The sequence below is a fragment of the Lagopus muta genome, chromosome 20 (assembly GCF_023343835.1).
Source record: "Lagopus muta isolate bLagMut1 chromosome 20, bLagMut1 primary, whole genome shotgun sequence".
NCBI classification, from domain to species: domain Eukaryota; kingdom Metazoa; phylum Chordata; class Aves; order Galliformes; family Phasianidae; genus Lagopus; species Lagopus muta.
This window is the reverse complement of record NC_064452.1, coordinates 7,094,924-7,121,134: the sequence shown is the minus strand read 5'-3', so window position 1 is coordinate 7,121,134 and position 26,211 is coordinate 7,094,924. Positions and strand designations below refer to the sequence as shown.

At 47.0% G+C, this 26,211-nt stretch overlaps 1 protein-coding gene across 3 annotated transcripts in view; it reads right to left on the bottom strand.

Annotated features, from left to right (window-relative positions):
• The window catches only part of CLIP2 (CAP-Gly domain containing linker protein 2), a 61,109-nt gene that overhangs the window by 17,922 nt on the left and 16,976 nt on the right, over positions 1–26,211 (bottom strand). For all 3 annotated transcript variants that reach the window (XM_048966635.1, XM_048966634.1, XM_048966636.1), the window contains exons 3-8: positions 17,765–18,303; positions 10,480–10,604; positions 6,723–6,936; positions 5,629–5,826; positions 4,283–4,386; positions 2,907–2,967 (exon numbers count right to left, since the gene is read on the bottom strand). In XM_048966635.1, coding sequence (XP_048822592.1) covers positions 2,907–2,967; positions 4,283–4,386; positions 5,629–5,826; positions 6,723–6,936; positions 10,480–10,604; positions 17,765–18,303 — 1,241 coding nt within the window. The remainder of the gene's footprint in view (positions 1–2,906; positions 2,968–4,282; positions 4,387–5,628; positions 5,827–6,722; positions 6,937–10,479; positions 10,605–17,764; positions 18,304–26,211) is intronic.

Here is a 26,211-nt window from a genome sequence, read left to right as displayed (position 1 = left end):
AAGCGGCCCTCTGCATTAGGAGTATACTGAAGGTAATTGCTAAAAAGCAGAACTCTGCCTGCTGCAGACCACCAGTACAAGACCCTTGCATCACAAAACGATCTTGCAATGATTCTCCCACACCTCTCCTCATAAGGTTGATCAGATTTACAGTAGGACTGCTAAAAAATAAAACTCTCAAACTGTGCATCATTGCATGCTGCAGTTCTGGGTTCCAAAGCAAGAAGTGATGATACACAAAGAGGTCTCTCGCTCTTCAGGTTGACTGAAAAGTATTGGAAGTTCCCATCCTTTTTGCTCTGGAGACACCTTGAACCCTGCACTAGGTGGAAAAAACACAACAGCAGGTCATACTGTGCTCAGCGTCTGCTAAAACCAAACCACACTGCACTGAGCATAAATCAAAGAAATACAGGCACCAGGCTGTAATACAAATCAGTGCTTAATTTTGAAAAGGGCTGCTGTGAGTTTCAAAGCAATTTCAAAAACCTAGAACTAGTAAGATCTTACAAAAGACAGCTTGAGAAAAATAGCACAGATAAGTAAGCTAAGCACAAGCAGCTGTCATAACCTGACCAAATCCAAGAGCACTGACTCCACACAGTGCTTCCTCTTTAAGCAGAAGCACCATATAGATGCCCTTGGTGGCAAACTTCAGGGCTCTGCAATCACCACTGTCACATCACGTTAAGCTTCCCGTAAACTAAAGAGGGAATACATGGGAAAAATGGATGCAAACCCCACCCCAGCTTACAAAAACACTTTCCTTTGGAATAAACTGGACATACCATAAAAGGAACTTGCTCTGAATATAATATATATGTATTTATAATCTCCCTTTTCTGACCTTCATTTTCAATAGAATTATTTTTTTTCTCTATTGGAATTGGTTTTATGATTTGTGTGTTATTTGTTTTTTTTCCAAATGTTTGATTGGTGTCTACAAATGAAGTTGATACTTGTGAAAATCCATATTTCTCTTGCCTTGAAACATACCATTTTACACAGACTGTGAAGATCCCAGCTACCAGGTACATTCAGATTACTCCATATCCTACATGATCTGTTTGAGCCCAGGAGGAGGAAAAAGATGTGGTCTCAAAAACACAAAACATTATCAAACGTCTCAGTTAACATCACTGCAATGCACTGAAGTTCTTTGAACACATCCTAATTCAAGAAAATCAAGCCTTGGTACTCTAACTTGGTACCAAGTGGCTTCTCCCATTCTCCACACAGCTCAAAGATCCACACCTTCAGATGGAGCTCCAGGTTTGAATTCATTCACAGGGATGGTTATTCCATTAACACTAATGAACTTTCATTAGTTTACTCTTGCTCAAAATACCCACATACCTTTCAGTAACGTAAACTTCTGAAACTGCCCTCACTGCTGGTAAGTCATGTAGCCCACAGATGCTGACCTACCACAGAACTCAACTCTGAATCTCCACAAAGGACTTTCTCAGGATTCCTGAGGTCGGCACGCAGATTTCCAGCAAGCCACCTCAGTGCCACCTGATATTCCTTCTCAGCATCCATCAAACCTACTGTTCTCCAAGTCTTGAAAATCAGTATGAAAATAGAGGAGAAAAAAAAACAACAACAAAACAGGGAAGAAAGCTGGATCGACTTTTTACAGGCCTTAAACACAGCTTGATTTAATATTTGCAAGAACTCCTCCTTTATTTCTTATTTTATGTCATTTGATTTGCCTAGTCCCCAAGAGTCAGCTTCAAATCAAAGTTTCCCTTTGAGGAAGGTCAGAACTGCATTTCAGACTTAATCCCCATTATTAGTCTCAGAATTTCCAGTGGTGTGTGAAGTGCCATGCAGATTCCAGGAGAGAAGCACGAGGAACAACCTCTCCAAGGAAATATTTTTCTGTAACAACAGTTTTACACTATAAAAAGCTTTTCTGCCAAGTTTGTTTGTTTTCCCTGCCGTTGCCTTCCATCTTCCAAAGCATCAGCAATGCCAACCGGGACCAAAAGAGGACTTAAATTGTGATCACATTTCAAGGCTAAGCACAGAAATCCTCCCACTGTGTCGAATGTCTAAATATTGGATCCATAGCTCCAAATGCTAAAAAACTCCAAGTTTATAATGCATCAAGGATGGAACTGTCCAACAGGACAAACCCTAAAGCCAAAAACCACAGGGAAAAGGAGAATCACTTCTGAGCATCACACCTGGTGCTCATCCCAAAGGGACTGATGGATCAGTGACCTTTCTCTAAAGCACTAGGGGAAAGCAATCAGCTCAGTTCAGTATCAAACCCACTTCATTCCCCACTCACTAGGGCAGGAACTGCACTTTGCTGTCCTTTGGCACAGGTCTGCCATCAGGGCACTGCGGATTTACATCCATCAAACATGATTCTACTTATCCTTTGGATAAAGACAAGCTTATACCAAGACAGTCACATCCAGAGCAACATACTCCTAGTTTTCACATTTTCCTGGCCCTTTGCTGATAGAATTGAAGCAGGTCCTTTGATTTTCCTGGCTGTTACCAACCTAGCACGATAGCTAAAGATGAGGAAAGCCCCACAATTAACACCTGCAGAGCAGAGCCTCACTTTCACAGGAATATTTCCTTCTCCTTCTTTGCACATACTCAGGACAAGCTCCTAATACCACTTCCAGTTTATTAATTGCAACAAATTTTAACACAACTTGACAACTCATGGCAAAACCTAAAGCCAGGCTGGCTGGACACGAGCAATTCTAGGCAACTCCTACTGTTACCAGTGATGGGGCCACATACCAAAGATCAATCATCACAGTTTTTGTAGCATATCCACAGCCATCAGTAAAGAGGATGCAGAGAGAGTCAGGTAGGAATTACCACACACACAGCTCCCAGTTTGGCCCCCACATCTCAGTGAGGGCAGTGGGGATTACCTCCAAATCCCCCTTGGTAATGGATTCTTCTTCCACACGGAACTGCAAGTCCTCCACTTTCCTGTGGGAGGAAGAAGAGACAAAGAGCAATCAGTAACACCCAGATGAGCACCCTACTAGCAGCTGTTGCACACGGGCCACCCTTGTGCAATAAAAAGATGAGAAAAGAAGGAACTTTACCTAAAAAGTGCAGAGGTTGCACCAATTTGCCATGCATAAATACACATAAAGCCACATACTGGAAGTGCCTAGGACTCTTTTGCAAAGTCTGAACGTAAAATCACAGAACAATACACAGTAATTCAATCTTCTGCTGAACTCAGTCTTCTTTGTTCTCTTTACTGATTTAAAAAAAAAATAGCAGTAATGAAGATGTTACGCTGGCAGCCAGATGTAAGGGCTCTGATTCAGTTACAGAGACAAAAATAGCTGTGAGAGTACATATCTAACTTCATAAACAAGCCTCCTTGTCTAAACCTCCCCTAATTAGAGGAGGCATCTGTTGATATTTAGGAAATAGCTCAGCTGTTGTGGGTTAAAGGGCCTCCTGGAGCTGGGAAAATGAGCTGCCTGCCCAAAGAGCATGAATGAACAACTCCTCTCCAGGAGGAGCACCGTCCCACTGAAACCAGCACCATTTCCAGCTTTCTCAGTTAACACACAGAAATGCCTTCGTTCCCACTGGAGGGTTCAGTTATACGTATGGAGCAATTGACCTCCAAGAATGACAAACAGATCTTTCCTCTCATCCAGAAAGGAAATGCATGCATCATCACATGGGGCCCCTGGGACATGGGGAATCGCACTGTATTCCAGTTTGATTTCCATTTCTCACAACGTCCACGAGATTACCACATCACAGAGAGATATATATGCTACTTCTCCCTGTTCAGTATCTTCAGTATCAGGAACCAAAAAAGGGGGGAAGATGGTTGGAAGCCTTCAATAGGTTCATAGCCCAGCAGGAGACCAAGGCTGTTTGGCCATCAGCCAGCAGTGGCAGAGAACTGTTGCCCACATTGTACAGATAGGGCAATATCTGCCATTGTCACATGCTCTTGGACATGCAAGCAGCCTGAAAGTTGTTACTGGGGTCCTCACAGGTGTGCCAGCAGTTTGGAGTCCCCATCAGGAACAGAAGTGCTTTTTGTCTGAAAAACTACCTGTATTTGGCAAGAATATGGGTCCAACCACACAATAGGCAGATTGTAGTAGCCAAGACAGGGGAGCACAGCACATGTGAAATACAAGGAGACATCCCAGGATGTCTCTCCAGTCACTTTCTTGTCCTTACATCCAACCAACGCCATTCACAGCTAAGAGCTTCATCTCTTACACGGTTTCACCTCCCCCACGCCCATTCACTCCCATTTTACCTCTTCTCCTCTTCCAGTTGGTTCAGCAGTTCAATCTTCTCCTTCTGCATCCCATCCACCAGAGCTCGTGCTCGCTGGAGATTCCCCTCTGCCTCTGTGACATACTGCAGCAACAAAAAGAACCCGACTCACAAAAGCTGGCAACATTTGAGGTACAGAACTGTTTAAAAAAAAGGATCAGAACAAGGGAACAGAAGGTTCTAATGATCTATTTCAGAGGCTGCTATTGTAAGAAGGTAGATTTGCCAAAAAGCCCAGGACATAAGCATCAAAAAAACCTGCTCAATCTCCTCCAGCTGTAAATCTGATCCATGTTTCAGTGTCTTTCAGATTGGAGCCCTTTGGAGAATCCAGCTCTGATTAGATTTAAGCACTCATAGCCCAAACAGTTTTGAAAACCTGGTCCGAAGTCACCAGATCCAGTTCTGCCCTCATCACTGAGCAGGAGAATCATTTTAGGCTCCCATTAATTCATCACTGATAAATACCAGAAAATATCATTCCAGAAGGAAGACGTCAGTTTGCAGTTGATTTACCATTTCCTCCCATGGTTCTGGCAGGCAGGTGTGGCCCACCACAAAGAGAGTCAGTGCTACCCATCCCTGCTCCCTGCAGCTGAGCAGGGCTTATAACAGCAGCAAGGAACTCAGGGTAAGAACAGTTTATTAGGGAGCCACACATGGATGAACAGCATAAACATGCAACTCCTTTCTTTGTACATTCAGGTGGATAAAATACCATCCACATACAATCTTGAACAAAATTCAAAGTATTAGCATGATCAGCCTGCTTTCCTTACAGTTGCCAACTCTTAGTATGATTAAATCACCCCCTCTGGATAAGCAGGGACTTACACCAACTGATGCAGCATCTGACAGTATCATAGAACGCCGCAGTGCAGCCACAGCCAAGGCCAGAGCGGGTGGCTCAGGGCACTGTGCTTGTTTCCCACTGCATTTCAGCACCCAGATCTATTAAGCCACAAAGCAAACTACCTTCTGTCCTTGGACTGGCACAGCCCTGTTTGTGCTCCTTCCTTGAAGAAGAGAGAGCATGTTCCAGCGGCAGGAATGGAGAAAGCCTGCTGCGTGGGAAGCTTCCTCCACACAAAAGGCAGAAAGTTAGAGCCTGGTTTGCACATGAGGTACCATGGAACAGGTTGGGTTGGAAGGGACCTTCCAGCCCATCCAGATCCAACCCTCTGCTGTGGGCTGGGTGCCCCCCACCAGCTCAGGCTGCCCAGTGCTCACCCACAGCTTTGGGCACCTCCAGGGATGGGGCACCCACAGCTTCTTTGGGCAACAGTGTCATGGCCTCAGCACCCTCAGGGCCACCCCTCCTCCTACCTGCTCGTGTTGGGCCTTCATGATGGCAATCTCCTTCTCCACCTCACAGATGTGACTGGTGGCCTTGGCCACCTCGGCCCGCTCCAGGTCACGCTCTGCCAGCAGCTGCTCGATGTGCTGCTGCTTCTCCTTCAGAGCCTCCTGGAGAGCCGTGGTGCCAGAGATTTTACGGGCGTAACGAGAGGAGGTCTCTGTCAGCTGAAGAAGAGGAGACAGAATAAAGCCATGTTCTCCCCAGTCTAGAATAGCTTGAAGTCCAGGTCTACTGATCAGTTATTAGGCTGTACAGAACTGCAGTTCCAGCTTTGGAACCTCTGGGCCTCACGGGCCAGGTTAATGAGTCGGCAGAAACCTTGCTCTGCCATGCTGCAATGGAAGAATCACTTCCCAAAAAGTGGGAATTGGGTTAAGAAAGATTAGCATGCACTGTACTGCCTGCCTTTTAAAATATATTTTGTTGATGCCCAGCATTGGTGCAGTCCCCAAGCGAGCTCAGTTAGGAAGATTGAACTCAAAAGGAGAGTGGTGTTGTTTGGTTGGATCCACTCCCAGTGATGGATACTGCACCCTTGTCCCCAGCCAAGAGGACTGCAGGTGCTATGCAGCACACACTACGTCAGAGCTTTTAATGATATTTCTGCTGCTCTGGTGTCTGCCTTCTTGAGCATCTTCCAAAGCACAAGGCATGTGATCCAGGAGAGTGTCAGCCCTAGGAGCTAAAACGCAGTCACTGCAGGGCTGGAAGGCAGAGCTGCTTAACAGCACACTGCTACACAAACACACGGGCAGGAAGCAATAGCATTTTGTGCAGGGATCTTATAACAAAACTTGCACTTGACAGCAGAGCTGAGGTGCAGCTCATTGCAAATTGTGACTCTAATGGTCACAATTGCTCAGTGTCTGGTTACACCTCTCACATCCGTGGAAGGAGTCCAATTTGTAAGGTCGGAAACCATATCCCAAACTCCACTTTCCTCATCTCATTGACAGGGAAGGAGCAGCTGCCCCAGTGCAGCTGCTGAAACCGAACTCCAGCCCTCCCACCTCGCAGAGCTGAGTCCCTCAGCAGATGGAGAATGGAAAAAGCCACTTACCAGCCCACTGCGGCTGGGCCTGCCCCCAACAGATGAAGCCACGGAGCTGACGGAGCTGATGGAGGAGCTGCTGGGGCTGTGGGTTAGGGCAGACACTCCCATGGCCATCCGCTTGCTCTTCTTCGCCTTGGCAGGGCTGGTTGATGGAAACCCAATCCGAATCACCTTGTGGATGGGAGCAAAGAGGCCGAACTTGGGAGGGCACTGAAAATACCTGCAACAGGAGAGATGCTCTGTGTCAGAAGGGTGATAGCATTCACCTTGCCCAAGCCCTGCAGAAGGGCATTGCCACTCACTAATTGCTACACATTTTGATGAGCTACCAGGAAAGAGCCATGTGGTTGCCCAGATAGTATCCCAATACACAAATGCAATGAGAGCACATACACTCCTTCCTTCAAGAAGCAAACCAGGCCTCCCCAAACCAGCATCTGGGTGCTCTCCACCCTACTTGCAAGAAAGTCACACAGCAAAGTGCATTCACAAATCATACAGCTCTGCACTGTGTTCTACCAGTAAATTTGTCCTTCCAGAGCATGAGGAGTAGCAGCTTTCAGCTCAAGCTCTGCCAGCACAAGTCCTTTTTCTCCAGACGTGAGCAGCTGCTTCCAAACGGCTTTCACTTGGAAGCGGTCACAGGGCTGCGTCACAGAGCTCTGTGTGCTTGGGAGGCCAGAGAACAGCCAGATCCCCATCCAGAAGAGAGCAATTTGTTTTCAAACACCTGCTCAATTCCCCACTCCTCCCTTCCCCAAAAAATAACCCTTTAAAAAAAAAAAAAAAAAGACCCTATGATCGGAAACTGCTTAGCCCCCTGTTTGCTGGTAAGGCTCTTGGGTTTGGAAAATCCAGCGTGCCACAGGCAGATCTTAATCCAGAATGGAAAAAAAGCAGAAAAATCTGTGTGACCTCTTGCAAACCAGACAAAGCCTTCCTCAGCATCATCTTTTCAACCACATCTGGCACAGGCAGCCCAACAGCATGGCACTGGTCTACATGTTCTAAACACAAACTGGTACTTGGGGTTTTACAACACAGCCCCTCAGCAGCTGTTTGCAAATTAGAACCTGCATCACACTGCATCTACCCACCTACTTTTAGTCCAGACTGGAAGTGGTTGCAGTTAACTTTTATACAGTTCGTAAACAGGAATTGGGTCCAGAACACTTGGCAGCAGAAACATCTGCTAGAAAACCTTCTCCAGCTTGAGGAGAATTGGTAAATTCAGCTGATCTACCATCAGCTCACTCAGAGAGCTCACCTCAGCAAGGATGGGGATGGAATCCTTTGCTACTCATTTACCCCTCGTTGCCTTAGCACAGCTGTAGCAACCAGGTACTGCAGCACAGAGCCTTGGACAGCCAGGCCAAGCATGCTCACTAGATGGCAACAAGCACCAAAGCAGAGCCCTTGGCAGTCTCTTCCCAGACTAATTCTGGCAGGATGAACTCAGGGCAGTATCCAGGAACACCTAGCAGCCATGGCAAACATTGGAAAGGCAGTTTAAGGGGTGCCTGCATGCCCCAAGGGAGTCAGGTTTATTATGAGGGCTTTCCTCTAAAACCCTGCTGATGAAATCAGTGTGTGCTGGCAGCTGCCAAAACCAGAAGGTTAGATGAAGGCTCAAGGGATGAGCAGGGGCATGTGTTTACTATGCTAGGAGATCTGCATCATTGGCTGGGATGCACAGGGCAGGGGTGCCTTACACCTTCCCCTAAATTTCCCCTCTTTAACCAGAAACTCTGAATTCACTCCATTTCCTAGATCCTGCCATAGAATCAAGAGCAGGAACAAAGCATGAAATGCAAGACAAGAGACATCTTGCAGACACAGTACACAACATAGCAAAATAAAACCATGACACAGCAGTTTCAGAAGTAAGATGGCCTTCAAAAACTGGGCTTTCACAACCCAGCAATAGAGGTGTGAAGACAAGAAGCAGAAAGCACCCTGACCACTCACATCTGCCTTCCTCGCATCCCATATGCACAAAGACAATAAATCATTTCTTGACAACCTGAAGATTAAGCTTAGAGATAATTTATTTTGCATGATAAAGAAAGCAGGGACTTGGATCCACTCCATCACATTGATTCTTTTGATTTGAGAACAGGCTGGAACTCAGCCATCTGCTGCCAATCATCTACTGCTGTCTTGCCCTGACATTGAACAAGGCAGAGTTTCTCTGATTTTAAATGAGAACATATGACTGCTGATTCAACACAAGAAACCTTTATTACAGAACCTGAGCTTTAACAGCAGAGGAACTCTCAGTTCCTGAGTTGTTTCAAAGTTAAAGCTCACTTTTAATGCGAGTTTCCCTTAAGAAGCTCTGCAAAATCAACTGTATTTCCCCTGAAAGGGGCTCGTGGAGGACAGGAAATCAGTTCCACCTGTGTTGGATGAGGGTCAAAGCACTGATCTGAACATCATCAAACTCAGGATGTGATTCTGGGGGCACTCCCTCATCTCATTTCTACGTGAACAGAAACATCACTTCTTGGGAAGCTTGCTGGGTGTCCCTACCTGGTCATCTAGATACAACAAAGACTTTTTTTGAGACAAAAATGACGGAAGAGTCCATTGAGGCAGAACTGGTAAGATCCATCAGCAAAATGAGCTGAGCTGGGCAAAAAAAAAAACCGGATGAGGTTTAACAAAAGCAAGTGTAGAGTCTTGCATCTGGGGAGGAATAATTCCATGCACCACTACAGGTTGGGGGATGAGCTGCTGGAGGGGAGCTCTGCAGAGAGGGACCTGGGTGTCCTGGTGGATGACAGGTTGGCCATGAGCCAGCAGTGTGCCCTTGTGGCCAAGAGGGCCAATGGCTTACTGGGGTGCATTAAAAAGAGCGTGGGCAGCAGGTCGAGGGAGGTGATCCTCCCCCTCTACTCTGCCCTGGTAAGACCTCATCTGGAGCACTGAGTCCAGTTCTGGGCTCCCCAGTACAAAAAAGACAGGGATCTCTTGGAAAGAGTCCAGCGGAGGGCCACAAAGATGGTGAGGGGCCTGGAGCATCTCTCCTATGAGGAAAGGCTGAGTGAACTGGGTCTGTTCAGCCTTGAGAAAAGGAGACTGAGAGGGGACCTGATCCAGGTCTATAAATATCTAAGGTGTGGGGGGCAGAATGGCGAGGCCGGACTCTTTTCAGTGGTGAGTGGAGACAGGACAAGGGGAAACGGCTGGAAACTGCAGCATAGGAAGTTCTGCACCAATGTGCGCAAGAACTTCTTTACAGTGAGGTGACGGAGCACTGGAACAGGCTGCCCAGGGAGGTGGTGGAGTCTCCTTCTCTGGAGATGTTCAAGACCTGCCTGGATGCCGACCTGTGCGACCTGCTGTAGGGAACCTGCTTTGGCAGGGGGGTTGGACACGATGATCTCTGGAGGTCCCTTCCAACCCCTACAATTCTGTGTGATTCTGTGAAATAGCTGCCCAGGGAGGTGGTGGGTCACCATCCCTGGAGGTGTTCCAGGGCCATGGAGATGTGGCACTGAAAATGTGGACAGTGGGGATGGTGGGGTGGGTTGGGGATCTTAGTCTTCTCCAACCCTAGCAATTTATGATTTATGAATTACAGAATTTAATACAAGAACAGATGACAACCAAAAAACAAGAACTGGATTCTTCCTCCCACCCCACCACATCCAGCCAAGCACCCCAGCCATTCCTCCCAGCCCCAAATAGTGTTTGGTGCCATCACCCAAAAGGTGCTCAGACCCCACATGCCCGGGCTGAGTTTTGGGGTGCTCAGTACCTTGTCCCAGCCACAGCCCCATCATTCTTCCCCAAGGGCTCATCCAGCTCCACTCCACACCACTCTCCTTTGGCAAAATCTGTCTCTCCCACGTAGCGCACAACTCCTGTCTTCGTCCCACCAACCTGTTGGGGATAAAATGCTGAGGGTTAGAGGCAAAAATGGCTTTAGTGCAGGTCAACTAAAGCTGGGATAGCTATGGAGAGAGAAGGGAGAGAAAATGATATCAATCAGATTTTCCACTGTAGATGTAATGAAACCAGAACAGATAATTTTCACACCAAAGTCTCCTGGCACTAAAGATATCTTTCCCATCTACAAGCAAATCTCCCACTTTTTGACATGCCCGTCTGGGAGATGTCAGGACAAATACAACAAGAACATCAACTAATTGCATACAGTCGCTCGTCAGGCCTTGAAGGAGTTCAGCCCTCCAAGCACAGCCTTCTGCAAAGAACAAACATCCGCACTAATGGGGTTTCAGCTCTCTGCTCTTTCAGCTGGCAGCTCTGGGACAGGATTTCAAAGGGATAATCTGAGCAGCAAGGCATTCACACTGCTTGTCAGCTCATCCCCATGTAGGGTCTGCTAGCACATAGCCAACAGCCCTTCCAGCAAACCTCTCAAAATAAAGATATTTTGTTCAGAAAGAGCTGTGCTTTTACCTACGCACTCTACATCAATTCACTGAGTTAAAATGCCACGTGAAACAGGGTCGTCTTGTACTGCGAGGCTTCAACTGCCACCTGGTTTTCCACCCCCACCATGGAGAAATAAGAACAAATCACACCTTTTGCTCCCATTTGTACACTTAAAACTTTCAATGTGCAGAGCAGACCCCAGGACAGCGCAGGTCAGGAATGCACAAAGCCATGCTTTGATCACTGCAATGACAACACGTTTCACTGAGCAGCAGCTCTACCAGCTGCCACTATCTTTACACCTATGGGTTTCATTAGATCTTTGCGCTGAGACAAGAAAGATGGAGAAGTAGGAGGGATGTTCTAAGGATTCGAGTGAATCAGCACATAATTTAAACCTTTTTTGGCCTCTGCTAAGCCTGCGTTCAAGGAAGAAAGCTTAACAATCTTAAAATTAGATCTACAGCTTCTATCTTCAATGACTGGTGGTTATTAGTTTTCTTAATATTAAATTTTACATTAATAGGTGTCAACAAAATAATATTATCCTACAGAAAACAGTGACAGAACACAAATCTCCAGTCTTACATACTCTGAGCTGAGGATGTAACAGATTTACCAATCCTTAATCACTAAATATTGGTTATTATATAACCAATTTATAATTTATAAATTAAATTAAAAAATTATATAAATAATACATAACAATTTATAATTGGCATATTGGCACATGGTTTAACACAAATGGAAATGAGTGTTCCCAACCTAAAAATAACTGCACCTGAAAGAGCACAGCTCTGCAGGATGGGTCCTACCCCACGTCCCAGGAGGCCAAGCTGCATGCAGCTCAAGTTTGTCTTCTGTAATTTCCCTCACTAGAAATTTAGCCAAGTGTTACTTATGGAGAAAACTCGATTCAGTGCAGGAAGGAGGAAGAGCATCACAAAGTTTTCAGGTCCTAAACTGTGCCCAGGAGTGAAATGGTTTAATGTCAGCAATGGGTACTTGGCCAGTTACAGGTTCAAGCAGTCTCAGTAAAATTCTTTTCTCGTGGTCAAACAGCAGCCCTCTTTTTTGACTTATTTGAGCTTAGACAGTTTACTCTCTCAATATTAATGCAATGATTTAGTGTCCTTCTAATACGTTTCTTGAGCTGCAAGTTGCATTCAGTAGAATTGTAATTCATCCTAACATCGTCGATAGGAATTTAACACTTCTGGGAGGCTCCCTCAAAAAACCTGATGAGCTCCCTCCATCAGTGAGATTCTTACCACACTGCAAAGGGCCACTTCCACACAGCACAGAAAGTCAAAGGGTGGATAGGTTGGAAGAGACCCCAAAGACCATCCAACTCCAACCCCATGTTGTGAGCTGGGTGCACCCACCAGCTCAGGCTGCCCAGGGCCCATCCATGGCCTTGGGCACCTCCAGGGATGGGACACCAACAGCCCTCTGGTCAAAGAACTCCCCCAGATGGCTACGTGATTCCATTTTACTTTTCTCTTTTAAGAGTCATTCTGTCACACTCGCATGGCAGCCCATGGTGAACCTCCCAACTTCTGGCAAACACAACAAACTCTCACGGATGGAGAGCCTCGAGAACTCATCCAATGCAGACACGCAGATTTATTCAGCCCTGATAATCTGTTAACACTGCTAAAACAAACAACATGCTTTGGAAAAAGCCAGCTGGCAGGTCACATCAGCACACACAGCAAATGTGCTCATCAAAACAGAAGCGTTTGTTTCTATTCTACCCTTCAACAAATCAGAACTATCACACCTTGGGAGGAAGATAGAAGCAGTTTCACTACAAAATAAAACAACTGTCTATGACTGTCCATCTGGCACAGTACTCAGGGCCACAAACACACCTCCAGCACTGAGTGTATGGAGCTCCCTTTCCATGCCTCTGTCCAGAGATCTGTGTTTTGACCTCCTCAACAAAATCTCTCCAGCAGTCTTAAAGTCTTGAGCTTGACCTTCAGAATGACAAGAAGCCACAGATACAAAATGGCTCTGTATCCTTCAGAGTGCACGAGAAAAGCACTGTGCAGTCATCAAAGAGGTCCACCCACCTTCCTGCTATCTGTAGTAACACTAACATCCTATTTTACTATGGCTTTCTCATCAGAATGACAAAATTGGATTCAGACCAGTATCCCAGGGCTGGAAAGGCAATGATGCTGATCTCCCAGACACTGTCTTCATCAGAGCTGCTAATGTATCATTTAAACAATTTGTCCAATTAGCACCAGGCCATGCCTTGATCTGGCTGCTGCAGGTCCAACTCCTGTCATCTGCATTTGCTCTTCTCCCTTATACCCTGCTTTTACTCTCAGCATGAACCTCAACCCAGGGCCTGTGAGTGACACACTGTTTCTGATTCACTGCTTAGGCAGAGGGGAAAAAAGACCAAAAAACACTAATTCAGATCAACAGGGACTGTTTTCCAGTGTCAGGCACAGTTCACAGGCTGCAGACCCCTGCTTGAGCACATCCCCAGGCAGAAACCACAGAGATGATGCTGTGCTGCCTGCTCATAAATCTCATACTCCATCCCCATTCATTTTCTCTGCTCTTTTCCAAGCCATTTCCACAAGGAAAGGCTGCTGACCAAGGTGGGAACATAAACAAGCCCAACATACTGACACATCTGTGCTTTCTTTACTCAGAGGACCATCTTACAATCATACGATATCCCATGGAAGAGACCCATAAGGATCGCTGAATCCAAGACCTGGCTCCACACAGGACCACCCAAAAATCAGCCCATATATCTAGAGCTATAGATAGGCTATAGGGTGTTGGGCTGTGTGGCTGGGGAGCACCTCCATGCACAGCGTGACACCAATTCCCCAATCAGTGGTCACAGCTCAGAGCATGAGTGCCCAACTTGAGACTGCCAACTACTTCTAATGAAGAGCATGAGCTGTTCTTGTTCATCTACACTGACAGTGGATGATACCAACAAGAACTGGAGCCCATCTTCATGGAGGAGTGCTTCTAGCTCCTGTTTGAGGGGCAGGCTTTCCCCAGCATTAAGCTGAAGCAGCCATCTTTTCCCTCAGACAGGCATTTGCCTTTTCCACATGCTCATCTCAGGAGCATATTTCTACTGAGCTGAGTGTGAGAAGCTGCTTCCCAGCTCCTTGCCATTTAGCTCTTCCAAGACTGATGGCAGAAGATTATCACACAGGACTTGACTTACAGAGAATGCCTTTAGCAGAAGCAAAGCAGTTTGCATCCAGACCCTTCAAATCATGGGAAATAACCACCTGGAAGTACAGGGGGATGAACACACACCTATGGGAAGTGCATGTCAGCATTTCCAGGGGTACATCCCAGCTGGCAGCCAGGCAGAGCACCCTGCTGGGTAAGGTGGAGATCCGGTTCATCTTCAGGTGTGTAATTACAGTTCATGACAAAGGAATTTTTATAACCTCTTTTAACCCAAACATTTACCTCCATCCCCGCAGCACAGCACTGCTGACACAAGGCATCCAAGCACATTCATCTTTCAGGCAGCAGTGAGAAAATAATGCCCTCGGGATGCACTGCAAGGGGAAAGCCTGCAATTACAGCATCCCTTCCTGGGGCTGCCTTTGATACCAAGTCCGCCCATGTTAATAATACAGTTTGCTCTGCCATGAGGCACTCACAACTCTTATTTAATGTCAAATTTAGCACACAGAAGACAAGCATTGGCCAGTGCATTGGCCTAAATGAATGGTTAGGAGGATGTGTGCATGCACAAAAAGCCTCCAAGGGTTAACGCAGCAGCAGGGAAAAGGCAGCAGCTTTTTATTTATGTGCTGTTATCTCCTAGTTTCACTAAGTTCCTCAGTTCCTTCCTAATGCCCCACATGCCTTCACAGCAACCAGACTTCAGTCCCAGGGCTGACACAGCTCAAAGCAAGCTGCCAGCAGAGCTCGTGGCTGCCTGTGCTCAAGGAGAGAGGCAAGGGCTGCAGTTCCCCTTGCTGGGAGCTGCTGATGGCAAGGATTTATCACTCAGCTGCTTAAAGGCTTTCTGCAGCTCTGGGCTGGCAAATCAAGGCTGGTGTGTAGATTTGCAAGGGGTGCTAGAGAAGAGGACACAATTAGTTTACTCATGAGAAATTCCTGCCATTTGCCAAGAGCAAGAGGTGGCAACACGCTGCTGGCAAAAACCACTCTGCAGTGCACAGAGGAGAAAGTGATTGCTATCACATGCCTGAGGTGAGCCCAGAGCACCTTCCCAGCAGCCAGAGCTGCCTGCCAGCAAGGCAAGGCTCCATCGTATCCCACCTTCAGTGCTGTCCATTGCAGCAGCAACTGCAGCTTCAGCCACCTCCAAGTTCTGGCAACATCACAACCACAGAATCCATCTAAGGAGTATCTGGGGCAGCACTCCACAGGAATACAGTCAATCAGGAAACATCACGGCCCTTAGGTAGTCATGTTTGTTACTACATTTCAGTATGGAATTGTGCAACCTCAGTATGGGAACATAAGGATGGCTCAAGGACAGAACATCTCTATGAAAAGGATATTCTTTATTTAGACTTCCTTACTGAGAAGTCACCTCCTTCCCACCGTTCTTAAGCAAGCACTTTAGGGTGGAATCAGTTCAGCTGCTGAACTGCCTCCCCCTCAAAGCATGTAAAATGCATTTTCTTAGGGGGAAAAAAGAACATAGCGGAGATTCCTCTCAAGCAGAAAGTGCTCAACTGCTCCATCTCCTTTTCCATCCATTCTGTCCCTGGAGAAAGGCAACAAGGCAGACTCGCATTAATGGCAGCACTCGGGCAATTGGCACACTTTGGGAAGCTCTCTTCTCACTAAAGCAAAGGTTAATTGTTCCACATTCATCTGCCAGACCTCAAGAAATGAGTTCCGCAGCATCACAGTGAAGGGCTTTTTTTCACCTCTTTAATGCAATTTTTGCATCTCTGGGAAAAAAAAGTCTGAGTTCAAAAGTGCCAAAGGCAAACATTACCTAACTCTTTTAGTGGAAAACTCCATTAGGTTACTTTTAGCAACTGCTTCAGCTGGAAAGGCTCTAAGAACAAAGACATAGAAACACAAAAATGGCTCAAATCCAGCTGATGGCTGGACTTGGTGATCTTAGTGGTCTTCTCCAACCTCAACGGTTCTATGATTCTATCTGTTCTTTTCCCAGATCTCTGCTACTGCATGCAAACATCTCCTAATATTTCTCTAAGCTGAGAGCTTCTGCTCGTTTCAGATCTGTTCTTTTGAAGTTATTCATTACAGTAACAAAGAACAGCACAAATTCTCTAACAACATCTGGGGTGGATAAGGCAGCAGGCAGGGAGGGCTTCCATTCATTTATAAACAAACAGAACAACAACAAAAATACAATCTAAACAAAGAAACAAAAAACAGAAGGCCAGGGGGAAAACCACCAACAGTCTCTATGACACGAGCATGCTGAAGGCTCAGCCTGCATTGCTGCTGCTAAAACGGGCAGTCCTCACTTGAGCACTGTCCCTCCAAGAGGTAAAAGGACAAGAGGGAAGCAGACAAACCAGCCAGAGGAGGACAGATTCCTAACGTTGCTTTGCCCCCATGAGCTTATGAATGTTGAACCCATCAGTGTGTGTGAGCAGAGCATCTCTGCTGCTGCCCCTGGAAGCAGCGGGGCCAGCAGCAGGGGTGATGCATCCATCCATGGAGCCAAACCCTTGTCTATAACCAGAGAGCAGGTCTGCCTACACTTCCCAGCTGTAGCTATTGGTATGAGAACCACATGCCACAAACAAACTACACAGCTGGGAGCCAGGCTGTCCAGGATGCACAAAGACCTGCCCCTGGAACCTGCTATCCCCATTGGCTAAAGTCATCTCCATCCTTCAGTTCCATGGATGAAGTCAGAAGAAATGTGTGCTCTAATGCTGGCTTCTTCACAACATTTGATATCACAGCATTCATCATCCATACTAAACAAAACTGTGATACTCTTTTCCTTCTCAATTGCCACTGAAGAAATGACTCCTTTGCTGGGACAAACTTGCAATAAGCCATTTTAGCACAAGTATACCACCAGTTACTCTAAAACAACAGATATCAGTCATAGATAACCCAACCTTCAGTGCAATGTCCCACCCTTCAATAAAAATAATCACAAGTTTCTTTCCACATGGGAAAGGATTTAACATCACATCCAATATCTTAGAAACTGGAGCACCAAAAAGGGAGTAAAGAGTATGCATGAACACATGCAACAAGACACACTACTGCAAACCCTTCAAAAGTTGTGATACACACCATTATGGAGAGCATTGCTGGGATAGAAAATAATATTCTTCTTCTAGTTCCCTCTCATGTTTGAGTTACTCTCCTTCTGAAGGCACTCTATTGTACTGGGCAAGCCCTGAGCAAGCAGTGCTCTGGAGTAAGTTGTCTTGCACCAATTAAAAGCAAAGAAGATATCCACAAGACACTGCATCCCAAATAACAATTAATGCAGGAGTTCAAAGCCTGCTTGGCCGAGGCACCTCCTTCCCAATGCCACATTCCACCCCCCATCTCACCACCACCCATCATCCTTCCCTCACCCCAAACCTAACCAGAAGCACCCAGGGATGGAACAAATCCCTTCCCTTCACCTTCTGAAGGCTCCCCCACCATCAACTCACCAGCACGCGGTCCCCGAGCCGCAGGTCCTTCTCCCCTTTCTTCACAGACCCACTGTCCGACAGGTTGGATCCCGACTCGTTGCCTGTCTTCATGGCGCTGTTGAGGACGCTCTCCCTCAGCGGGATGACGCGAGTGGAGAGCGGCGGCGTGGCCGTGCCCGAATGCAGGGACAAGTTCTGAGCTGTAAGCGAATCCACGGAGGGGACGTCGCTCCCTGAGCCCTCAGCCACGGGCTGCCGCATCAGCTTGGACGGTCGTGTGAAAATCCCCTGCAGCGGCTGGCACTCGAAGTAGCGCACGCCTCCAACACAGCCATCGTTCTTACCCACGGGATCATCCAGCACGACTCCTGCCCACTGGCCCGGAGCAAATTGTGTCTCCCCGAGGTACTGGATCACTCCTGGCTTCACTCCGTTCACCCAGACCCGCTCGCCTACCACAAAGTCTCCCAGGAAGTCATCGCCCACCTCAGCAGCCTTCGATCCCGACTTCTCGGTGCTGGAGGTGGAGGTGGCACTTTGCTTGTGAAGAGGTGAGCCTGCAAACCAAGGGCAAAGGGCTTGGTATGAGGAGGAATCCTACATCACCAAATCATTAACGATGGCAAGACCACTAAGATCATTTAGTCCGACCATCAATCCTAGGCCATGCCACCCAGCGTGACAGCTTCCTTTTTCTGGAGCACCTCCAGAGCTGTTGACTCCCCCACCTCCCTGTGTCAACGCATCACCACTCTGAGAATTTTTCCCAACGTCCTCCCCTGGAGCAACTGATGGCCATCACCTCTCACCCAATTGCTGTTACCTGGAGAAAGAGGCTAACCCCCATTTGACCACAGCCTCTTTTCAGGGTGTTGTAGAGAGGCGGCCAAAACACCAGCAAAGGGCTTTTATAAAAACGAAACATCTGGGAGCATGGCTCAGGTTGCACATTTACATCAGGCAAAGGTTAGAAACAGGGCAACCCCATTAATTACAAATCTCCCTTGGCAGAAAGGCAGTTTGAACAGAAATCTCTACGTGCTGCTCAGTTTCTCCAGATCCCACATAAAATAAAGGACAAACTCCGTGTCATCATCCCCGATTATAACACACATTCATTCCCAGTTCCATTACAGCATTGAAGGATATTTTGCATGGCAGTGTGAATAAGATCAACAGAACAGGAGTGCTGGGAGGTGCTTAAAAAAGGGGAACCAAGAGCAATGCCAGCCACCTTTCTGTCCTAAAACAAGAGTGGGCACTGATGTTTTAGTCAACTCTATAGAACCACAGGTCTGCATATAGTTAACCCAAGCATTGAGTGTCCCACTGGAGGACGTTAATAGCTTCTGTGGGATCCAACAGCTGCCTTAGCAAATTATTTGCTTTTCCCAGCTTCTGCCTTTGCAGAGCAGAAGCCAGCAGTGAGCAGACACCTGGGGTATGTTCAATACAAACAGAGCATCTATAAACAGGAAGCATCTACAAACCCCAATTAGCACAGCTCTTCCAGAGCTGACCTTCAGTGTACAGAATTCAGACCTGCAATAGGGAATGCTCTTATTTCTACATCAGCTGCTCAAGCTGAAGCCAGAACTATAGCTATGCTTTGCTGGGACAAGAAAAGCTGCAGATGATGCTGGAAATTCACTGTCCCCAGAGGTTGTGGCCAGCTTATCTGGGAAACAGAAAGCCAAACTTTCCGTAACATGATTACAGAATCACAGAATCATTAAGGTTGGAAAAGACCACCCACATCATCTAGTCTAACCATCAGTCCATCACCACTGTGCCCACTAAACCATCTCCCTTAAGTACACGGCTGCACATGAAGGATCAGCAACAACTCCAGCAAACAAGTTAGCAGTGACCCTATGCTTGCTGACCCCAGTGACAAAATCTACTACAAACATCATGCTTTCAGCCTAGACCCCAGAGGAACTAAAATAAAGAGCATATGGACTTCATTAAAACTTCCCCAAGTCAAAAAAGGGGGGTGGGCAACAGCTCTTGGACAGGGCAGGCAAAGAAAGTTGAACAGTGGCAGGGATGATCCAAACGTGAGTGCTTATCTGGACTGTGAAATTCATCCAGCCTCAGCCATCACTACAGCTCAGCCAGCACCACTTCCACAGCTCTTCTCAAAGTAATGGGTCTGACAGATCCAGCTCAGCTCCTGCACAGCCCAGAGAACACAAAGCTCTCAACCCGAAGTAATTTGAGCTGTGCTGGAGGTCTGATTCCAGGGGAAAGAACACAGCATCAACACTTGAGAGTTGGTACAAAAGTCTTTCGCAGTTTAATAGCCAGATATGGCTGCAGCATTTTATCACCACAGCCCTTCAGAAGCACAGAAAGGAAGAAAGCTGCTCCAGGGCTGAACAAACACTGCAGCACAACTTACACCCCCATCCAGAAGCACCCACCAGAGCAAACACCTCCAAAAATCATCTAGGACAGAAAAAAAATCAAAGTGGGAGTTTCCATTGGACTCCTGGTGCCACACAGAATTCCAGTAAAAGAAATAAAACCGACATTTTAGTGGGACTTCATAGACTTTGTTCATTTTAGTTGCCTGCCAAACTGCAGCAATTACAGCATCTTGGAGAAAGTGTCTAATTACAGGTTTCTGAGGAGAGCATGCACTCAGAAGCATTATGATCATTTAGCATAAGGCTATTCCAAGAGACAGCATGTAAGAGAAGAACTGCCAGAAGGTTTACTTTCATTACAGCTGTAGTGTAGGAACTTGGTATTCTAGTGCATGCTTTCATTACCCATATACAAAAATGACCAAGCCACCAACTTTCCTACAGCACAATTAAAAGGTTTTGTGCACTCTGTTTCCAGGGAAAACAACAGTGGTCAAACTACACCCATTCTTCCTGCCTTCGGATCTGGCAGAGCCATTAATTAGATGATCATACAACACCCAGAGCAGGCTAAAAATCATGGAATCCTTAGAGTTGGAAGGGATTTTAAAGAGCATCTGGTCCCATTCCCTGCAAGGCATGGGGACACCCACAGCTCCATCAGTGCTCACAGCCCCTCCAGCCTGACCGTGGGTATCTCCAGGGATGGGGTATCCATCACCTCTCCAAGCAACCTGTTCCCATGCCTCACCACCACTACTGTATAAAACCTCTTCCTTATATTTCATCTAAATCTCCCCTCTTTTGCTTTGAAGCCATCTCCCTTTGTCCTATCACTACTGAAGAGCCTGCCCCCTTCGTTCTTACAGCCCCCCTTCAGCAAGAGCTAGGCCAAGCTCCAAACAAAGGCAAAAGGCAGCAGTGACTGATCTGTCCTTGATCCCAAGAGCATATCAGAATAGCCCACAGCAGAAATTAGCTGATAGCAGAACTGGCTAATGGCATTGCCCTCTAAGAGCAGACACTGGGGGGTTACCTTTCCTAAAGGAGCTGAGTGGGAAGCCACCAAGGTGTTCAGAATTCCTGAGCTCTCTCCAGCCTATAGGCACCCAAACAGCTTCACCATGCCTGTGTCACCTGGACATCTGCTTGTCCTGGTTGGGCTCACCAACGAAGCAGGAAAGCTCCATGAAAAGTTGCTAACAACAAAGCAATGGTACAGATCTCAGGTACAAAGCAGAGAACAGAGTTACACTAGAGAAACAAAGAAAAAACCCAACAACAACAAAAAAACCCACAGATTTTGAGTACCTTCTGCTCCAACCCTCCCACCAGCAGTTACCTCATGATGGTAAAGAAGAAATTCCTGCTCCTTCACACCCAAAGATCACTGCCTCCCTCTCTGCTGCTCCATCCAACACGAACCTCAGGACAGACAGCAGCTCCTGCCTGGCTCTGCTCCTAGCAGGCTCTGAGACACAGCACAGTGTGTGGGATCTCCTCTGCTTCGGCTTTCCAGCTTTACAACCCTATTGTGCTCATTAGTCAAGCTCATTCTTTCCAATTTAAATGGTCTTCCTGTAGGTCACAGCTTTCAGGGCTGAACAACAATTTAGAAATCAAAGTCAGACGCAGCATCCGCTAAACGCACATCTTATCCAACTCTAAATCTCCATTTTCCCTTTTGCTTTTGTAAGGCTAACGCAGCCCTGCTGCAGCCTTTTCTGTAAGCTCCTCCCATGTCAAGGCTGATGCTGACCGGGCACCCCGTGCTGGTTCAGGCACAGAAGCCAGACAAACTCCTCTGAGCTCAGCACAGGGGAGGTTAAAGGTTTGGATCTGAAGCTACAGCCTGCTCACATGGCTCTCATTACAGCGCCAACAAAAGCCATGTGTCTGAAATCCCTGGAGCACGGTACAGGAGGAAGAAACCCCCTTCACACAAGCTCTGCTCCTTGCCTTCTGCTTCAGCTTTCCATCTCTTTCCAGCATCAGCAGGGATAACTTTCACAGCAAGATCCCAATGACACACACAGCCTCGTGCTACGAGTGCTATCCATACCCACCAAAGCCGCACGCCCTCCAACACATCCATGTCTTCTGACACTCATTCCTTATCACTGTGTAACTGAAACAAAGAGAAAGGAAACTTTTTTTGGAAGGGGAGGAGGGAGAGGGAAAGAGAAGTAGTTTAGCATGAGGAGCAGTGCACAGTGAGCATTACCCATGTATTTCCTACTCCCTGCAGAACTCTTTTGTCATCTCACGGCTCCCGCGATACATGCCAGGCACCCCGACTGCCAACAGCACCAGAAACTCAACAGCCTATTGTGTTGCCATGGGAATCGGGAGACAGGCAGCTAATTGATAAAATGGAGGCACATTAGGCTTAAAAGAGGGAAAAAGAAAAAAAGAAAGATATCCCAGCGTAGTGCCTTGTGCCAGGAAGGCAGGGAAGAAGGGAGAAAATGCACTATATTTACAACAGAGCTATACAATGCCCCCACAGAGGGCTTTCCTTCAACATTTTAATTGCCAGGGTTTTTCTTGTTGTTGGGTACGATTGTTCCCAACCACCAGGCAAACAAATACATCTGTACCTAACACAACACCAGCTTAACCTGACAGATCATACAGCACCCCAAGTTGGAAGTGACCCATAAGGATCATTGAATCCAACCCCTGGCCCCACACAGGACCACCCAAAAATCCCATATATCTAGAGCTATAGATAGGCTATAGGGTGTTGGGCTGTGTGGCTGGGGAGCACCTCCATGCACAGCGTGACACCAATTCCCCCAATCAATGGTCACAGCACAGAGCATGAGTGCCCAACCTTTTGGCCTGCCTGGGCCACACTGAGTGAAGAGGAATTGTCTTGGGCTGTATATATGTGGGTTGCTCCAAAAGTAATGCCTTTTATTTTTTTCCATGGAAATGACAACAACTACAAAGAGCACAAGAACTCTGATAGTGACATTCTCAGTTACAAAACACTATTTTCACTACCATTAGCCCTTCCTTTTTGCTTGGAAAAAAATACGTGGAGGTGACTGACCATGATCACTGCTGAAATGCACCACCTCACTGGTGGCAGACTGCAAGCCATGGCTTGGGCATGGTTGGCTGAAAGCTTCCATACAGCCATGGACCAAAGGGCAGTCCAGAGCACCAGTTTTCAGAGAGGCCTCAGCCCCTGCTGAATACACTGTTGTCTGTCCAGGCAAGAAACAAGGGGTCCAACCTGCTGCACAGCTTCCTTTGGCTCACAGTGGTTCTCCAGGTTCCCACAGAGGGATCAGAGCAGCTTGGAAGACACAGAAGTGATATTGTTGGCAGCCAAGCAAAACCCAGCCCACACCGCTCTACCCAAATTCCAATTATTGAGCACATCGACGAAGCAGCTGTTTCCTGCAAGATTTATCACGGCCTTTTCAAGCAGTGGGAGAATGAAGAAAGAAAGAGGGAAGAGGATGGCTGCAATGCTTTACAGGGAACGGCCGAGTGCCTGGCAGCACATTGTGGGAGGAAGCAGCCCTGGAGATTTATGGCTGACTAGGAAACAACGACTGAAAGCTTTCCAAGTTCAAAGCTGAAAAGTTGGGTCTGTAATGGCTTATCTCACGGGACACGAATGTAAGGGCTGGCATGGAGATGAACTCTGCATCTGGCACCCTGAAAATCTGTCGTCCCTGCTGTTCCCTGGAGTAAGCCCCACTGTGCAGGTATCAAGATCTGATGCAAACTTCAACATCACAGGCAATGATACCTAGAAAAAAAGTCTGCAATGAGGAGGAAAAGAAGGAGGACAATAAGAAACCAAATGGGAACTATGAATGAGCAACGAACAGCAAATGGGAGCTGCTGCAAAGTGGATTTGCTCTGAATGCAAGGAGGTGCCCATTGAGGCTGATATTTGTCTTTGGGAGGCAGCTGGGAGGGCACTGAACCTCAGACAGACGTACTGAACAAAGGCATTCACATAAAGGTCTCATTCAGGAGGTGGCTGGTACGAAAGCTGCTCTCCCATGGGCGAGACAAGCATTCCCAGTGCCCACTGGAGACAACAGTGCTGGAATTCTGAGTTCATAACAGCTACGCTAGATCAGATAACATCAGGCTGGCTGTTCTTAAACTGGGAGAAAGTATTTGTTATATGCCCAGATTTTTTTTTTTTTTTGTATAAACAATGGTATTCAAGAAAATACACTTAGCAGACCCTTCTTGGCAGCACAGGGCACAAAGGAAGTGACTAGCAAAACATGCACACAATTTCTTTCACTGAGTGGTAATTAGCTTGCAGCATATGGAAGGATCTATTCATCCAGATTAGTGTTATTTTTTTACATAATTATTATTTTTAAAACCTTAAGTATATTCTTTCAACATTTGTACTTCAATCTGCTATGTGATATTTTCCAGCCTGAAAACAGAATCCATCTATCACATCCCTTTGCAACAGCACCCTGTTTTCCTGGAAAAGAATGCAAACAAAAATCCCAGACTATTAAAGGTGTTTTAGGTTTGACAGAATCAGAGTCATTAACACTGGAAAAGACCTCTAAGATCATCCAGACCGGCCACCACCTACCAGCAATACTGCCCACATCAGTGCCACATCTCCATGCTCCTGAACAACTCCAGGGACGCTGACTGCCCCACTCCCCAGCAGCCTCTGCCAGTGCCCAACCACTCTTTCAGAAGGAATAGAGCACCCATGCCTCCCTCCCCAGCCTCCAGAAATAAACCACAGACCCATTTGACAACCTAGGGCTAAAGTAATCCACGGTGTACTGAATCACACAGGCTTCATTCTTTCCTAAGAAAATAACAAAAATCACTAATTAGAACGCTCCACTTGGAAGCATTATTTGCTTTATCGACTACAGCTGATCCTAACAGAAAATACAGTTTGCCATTTAGAAAAAGCACTTAGCTGTAAAGACTCAACACGCCCCATCCCCAAACCCCTCAAAGCAGTCACCCTACCCAGATCCCTGCGATGCAAACCCTTAAGAACTACACGCTGGGAGAGTCAGAAAGCAGCTAGAAAGCACAGGGCCACAATATCCCATGAGAACAGCATGGTGGATGCACTTACGTGAGATGAATTTGCAAGGGGTTCCTGATGGGGGCCACTCGAGCAATGCACGGTGAGACCGCCGTCCCCAAATCACTGGTGCGCACAACCCTCTGCCCAGCGGCACTGCTGCAAGTTCAGCTTCCAGCACAAGTGTGGCTTCCTAGAGACTCTCCTTTTCACATGAGCGTGCAAAAGCTCAGGACTGAGCTCAGCACAATGCCTGCATGCCCTGCACACGTGTCCATGCAGTTGTCTGTGATTTCCTCGGCTGTGGGAATCTGTAAGGCAGGAGCTCAGTTCCGGAGGTGCTGCTGCAGAAGTGCAGACAGCTGCTCTCAGTGAGCTGATCCAATGGCAAAAAAACAAGGAGAGAGGCAGACACGGGTCTTTAATGAGACATGTATAAATGGTTTCCCAGGCACAGCTCTGGCGGCTGCCCAGAGAGAGGAGCGGTCTCAGGACACCTTCAAAACTGCAGAAATTTATCTTCAGTACCAAACACTGCAAAGAGTGGCCAAGCAATCAACCAGCAGAGTTTTGAACTCACCAGCCTTCAAGTGCAGGATTTTTGCTCAGGCATTGTTCCCATGCAAAATCCATTCAAATGGGCTTTGCTGCTGTTCCTACAGCAAATGGGAGAAGAGCAGCCAAGCAGCACATTGCTCAAGCAGGTGTGTGCAGAAGGGCTCATTCACTCAAAAGTGATGGAATTAGCTCATTGCCAATGAACTCCAGAAGAGAAGGCACCAGAAAATAGCCCATCTTGTTCCATCACAAGCAATAACTACTTGACAATCAGACTGAGTCCAGTCTCCAGGACCCAGTCTGAGAGATCCAGGCTGAGGATCAAGAGCAGCCAGTGCCAGGAATGTAATGAAGATGCTGCGTGTGTGCAATTTGGGATGCTGACTCACAGGATACAACCTGAGCAGCCACGTGGAGTGCCCCTACTGCTAACAACCAAATCATACCCTTATTAAGGTTGGAAAGACCATGAAGATCATTGAATC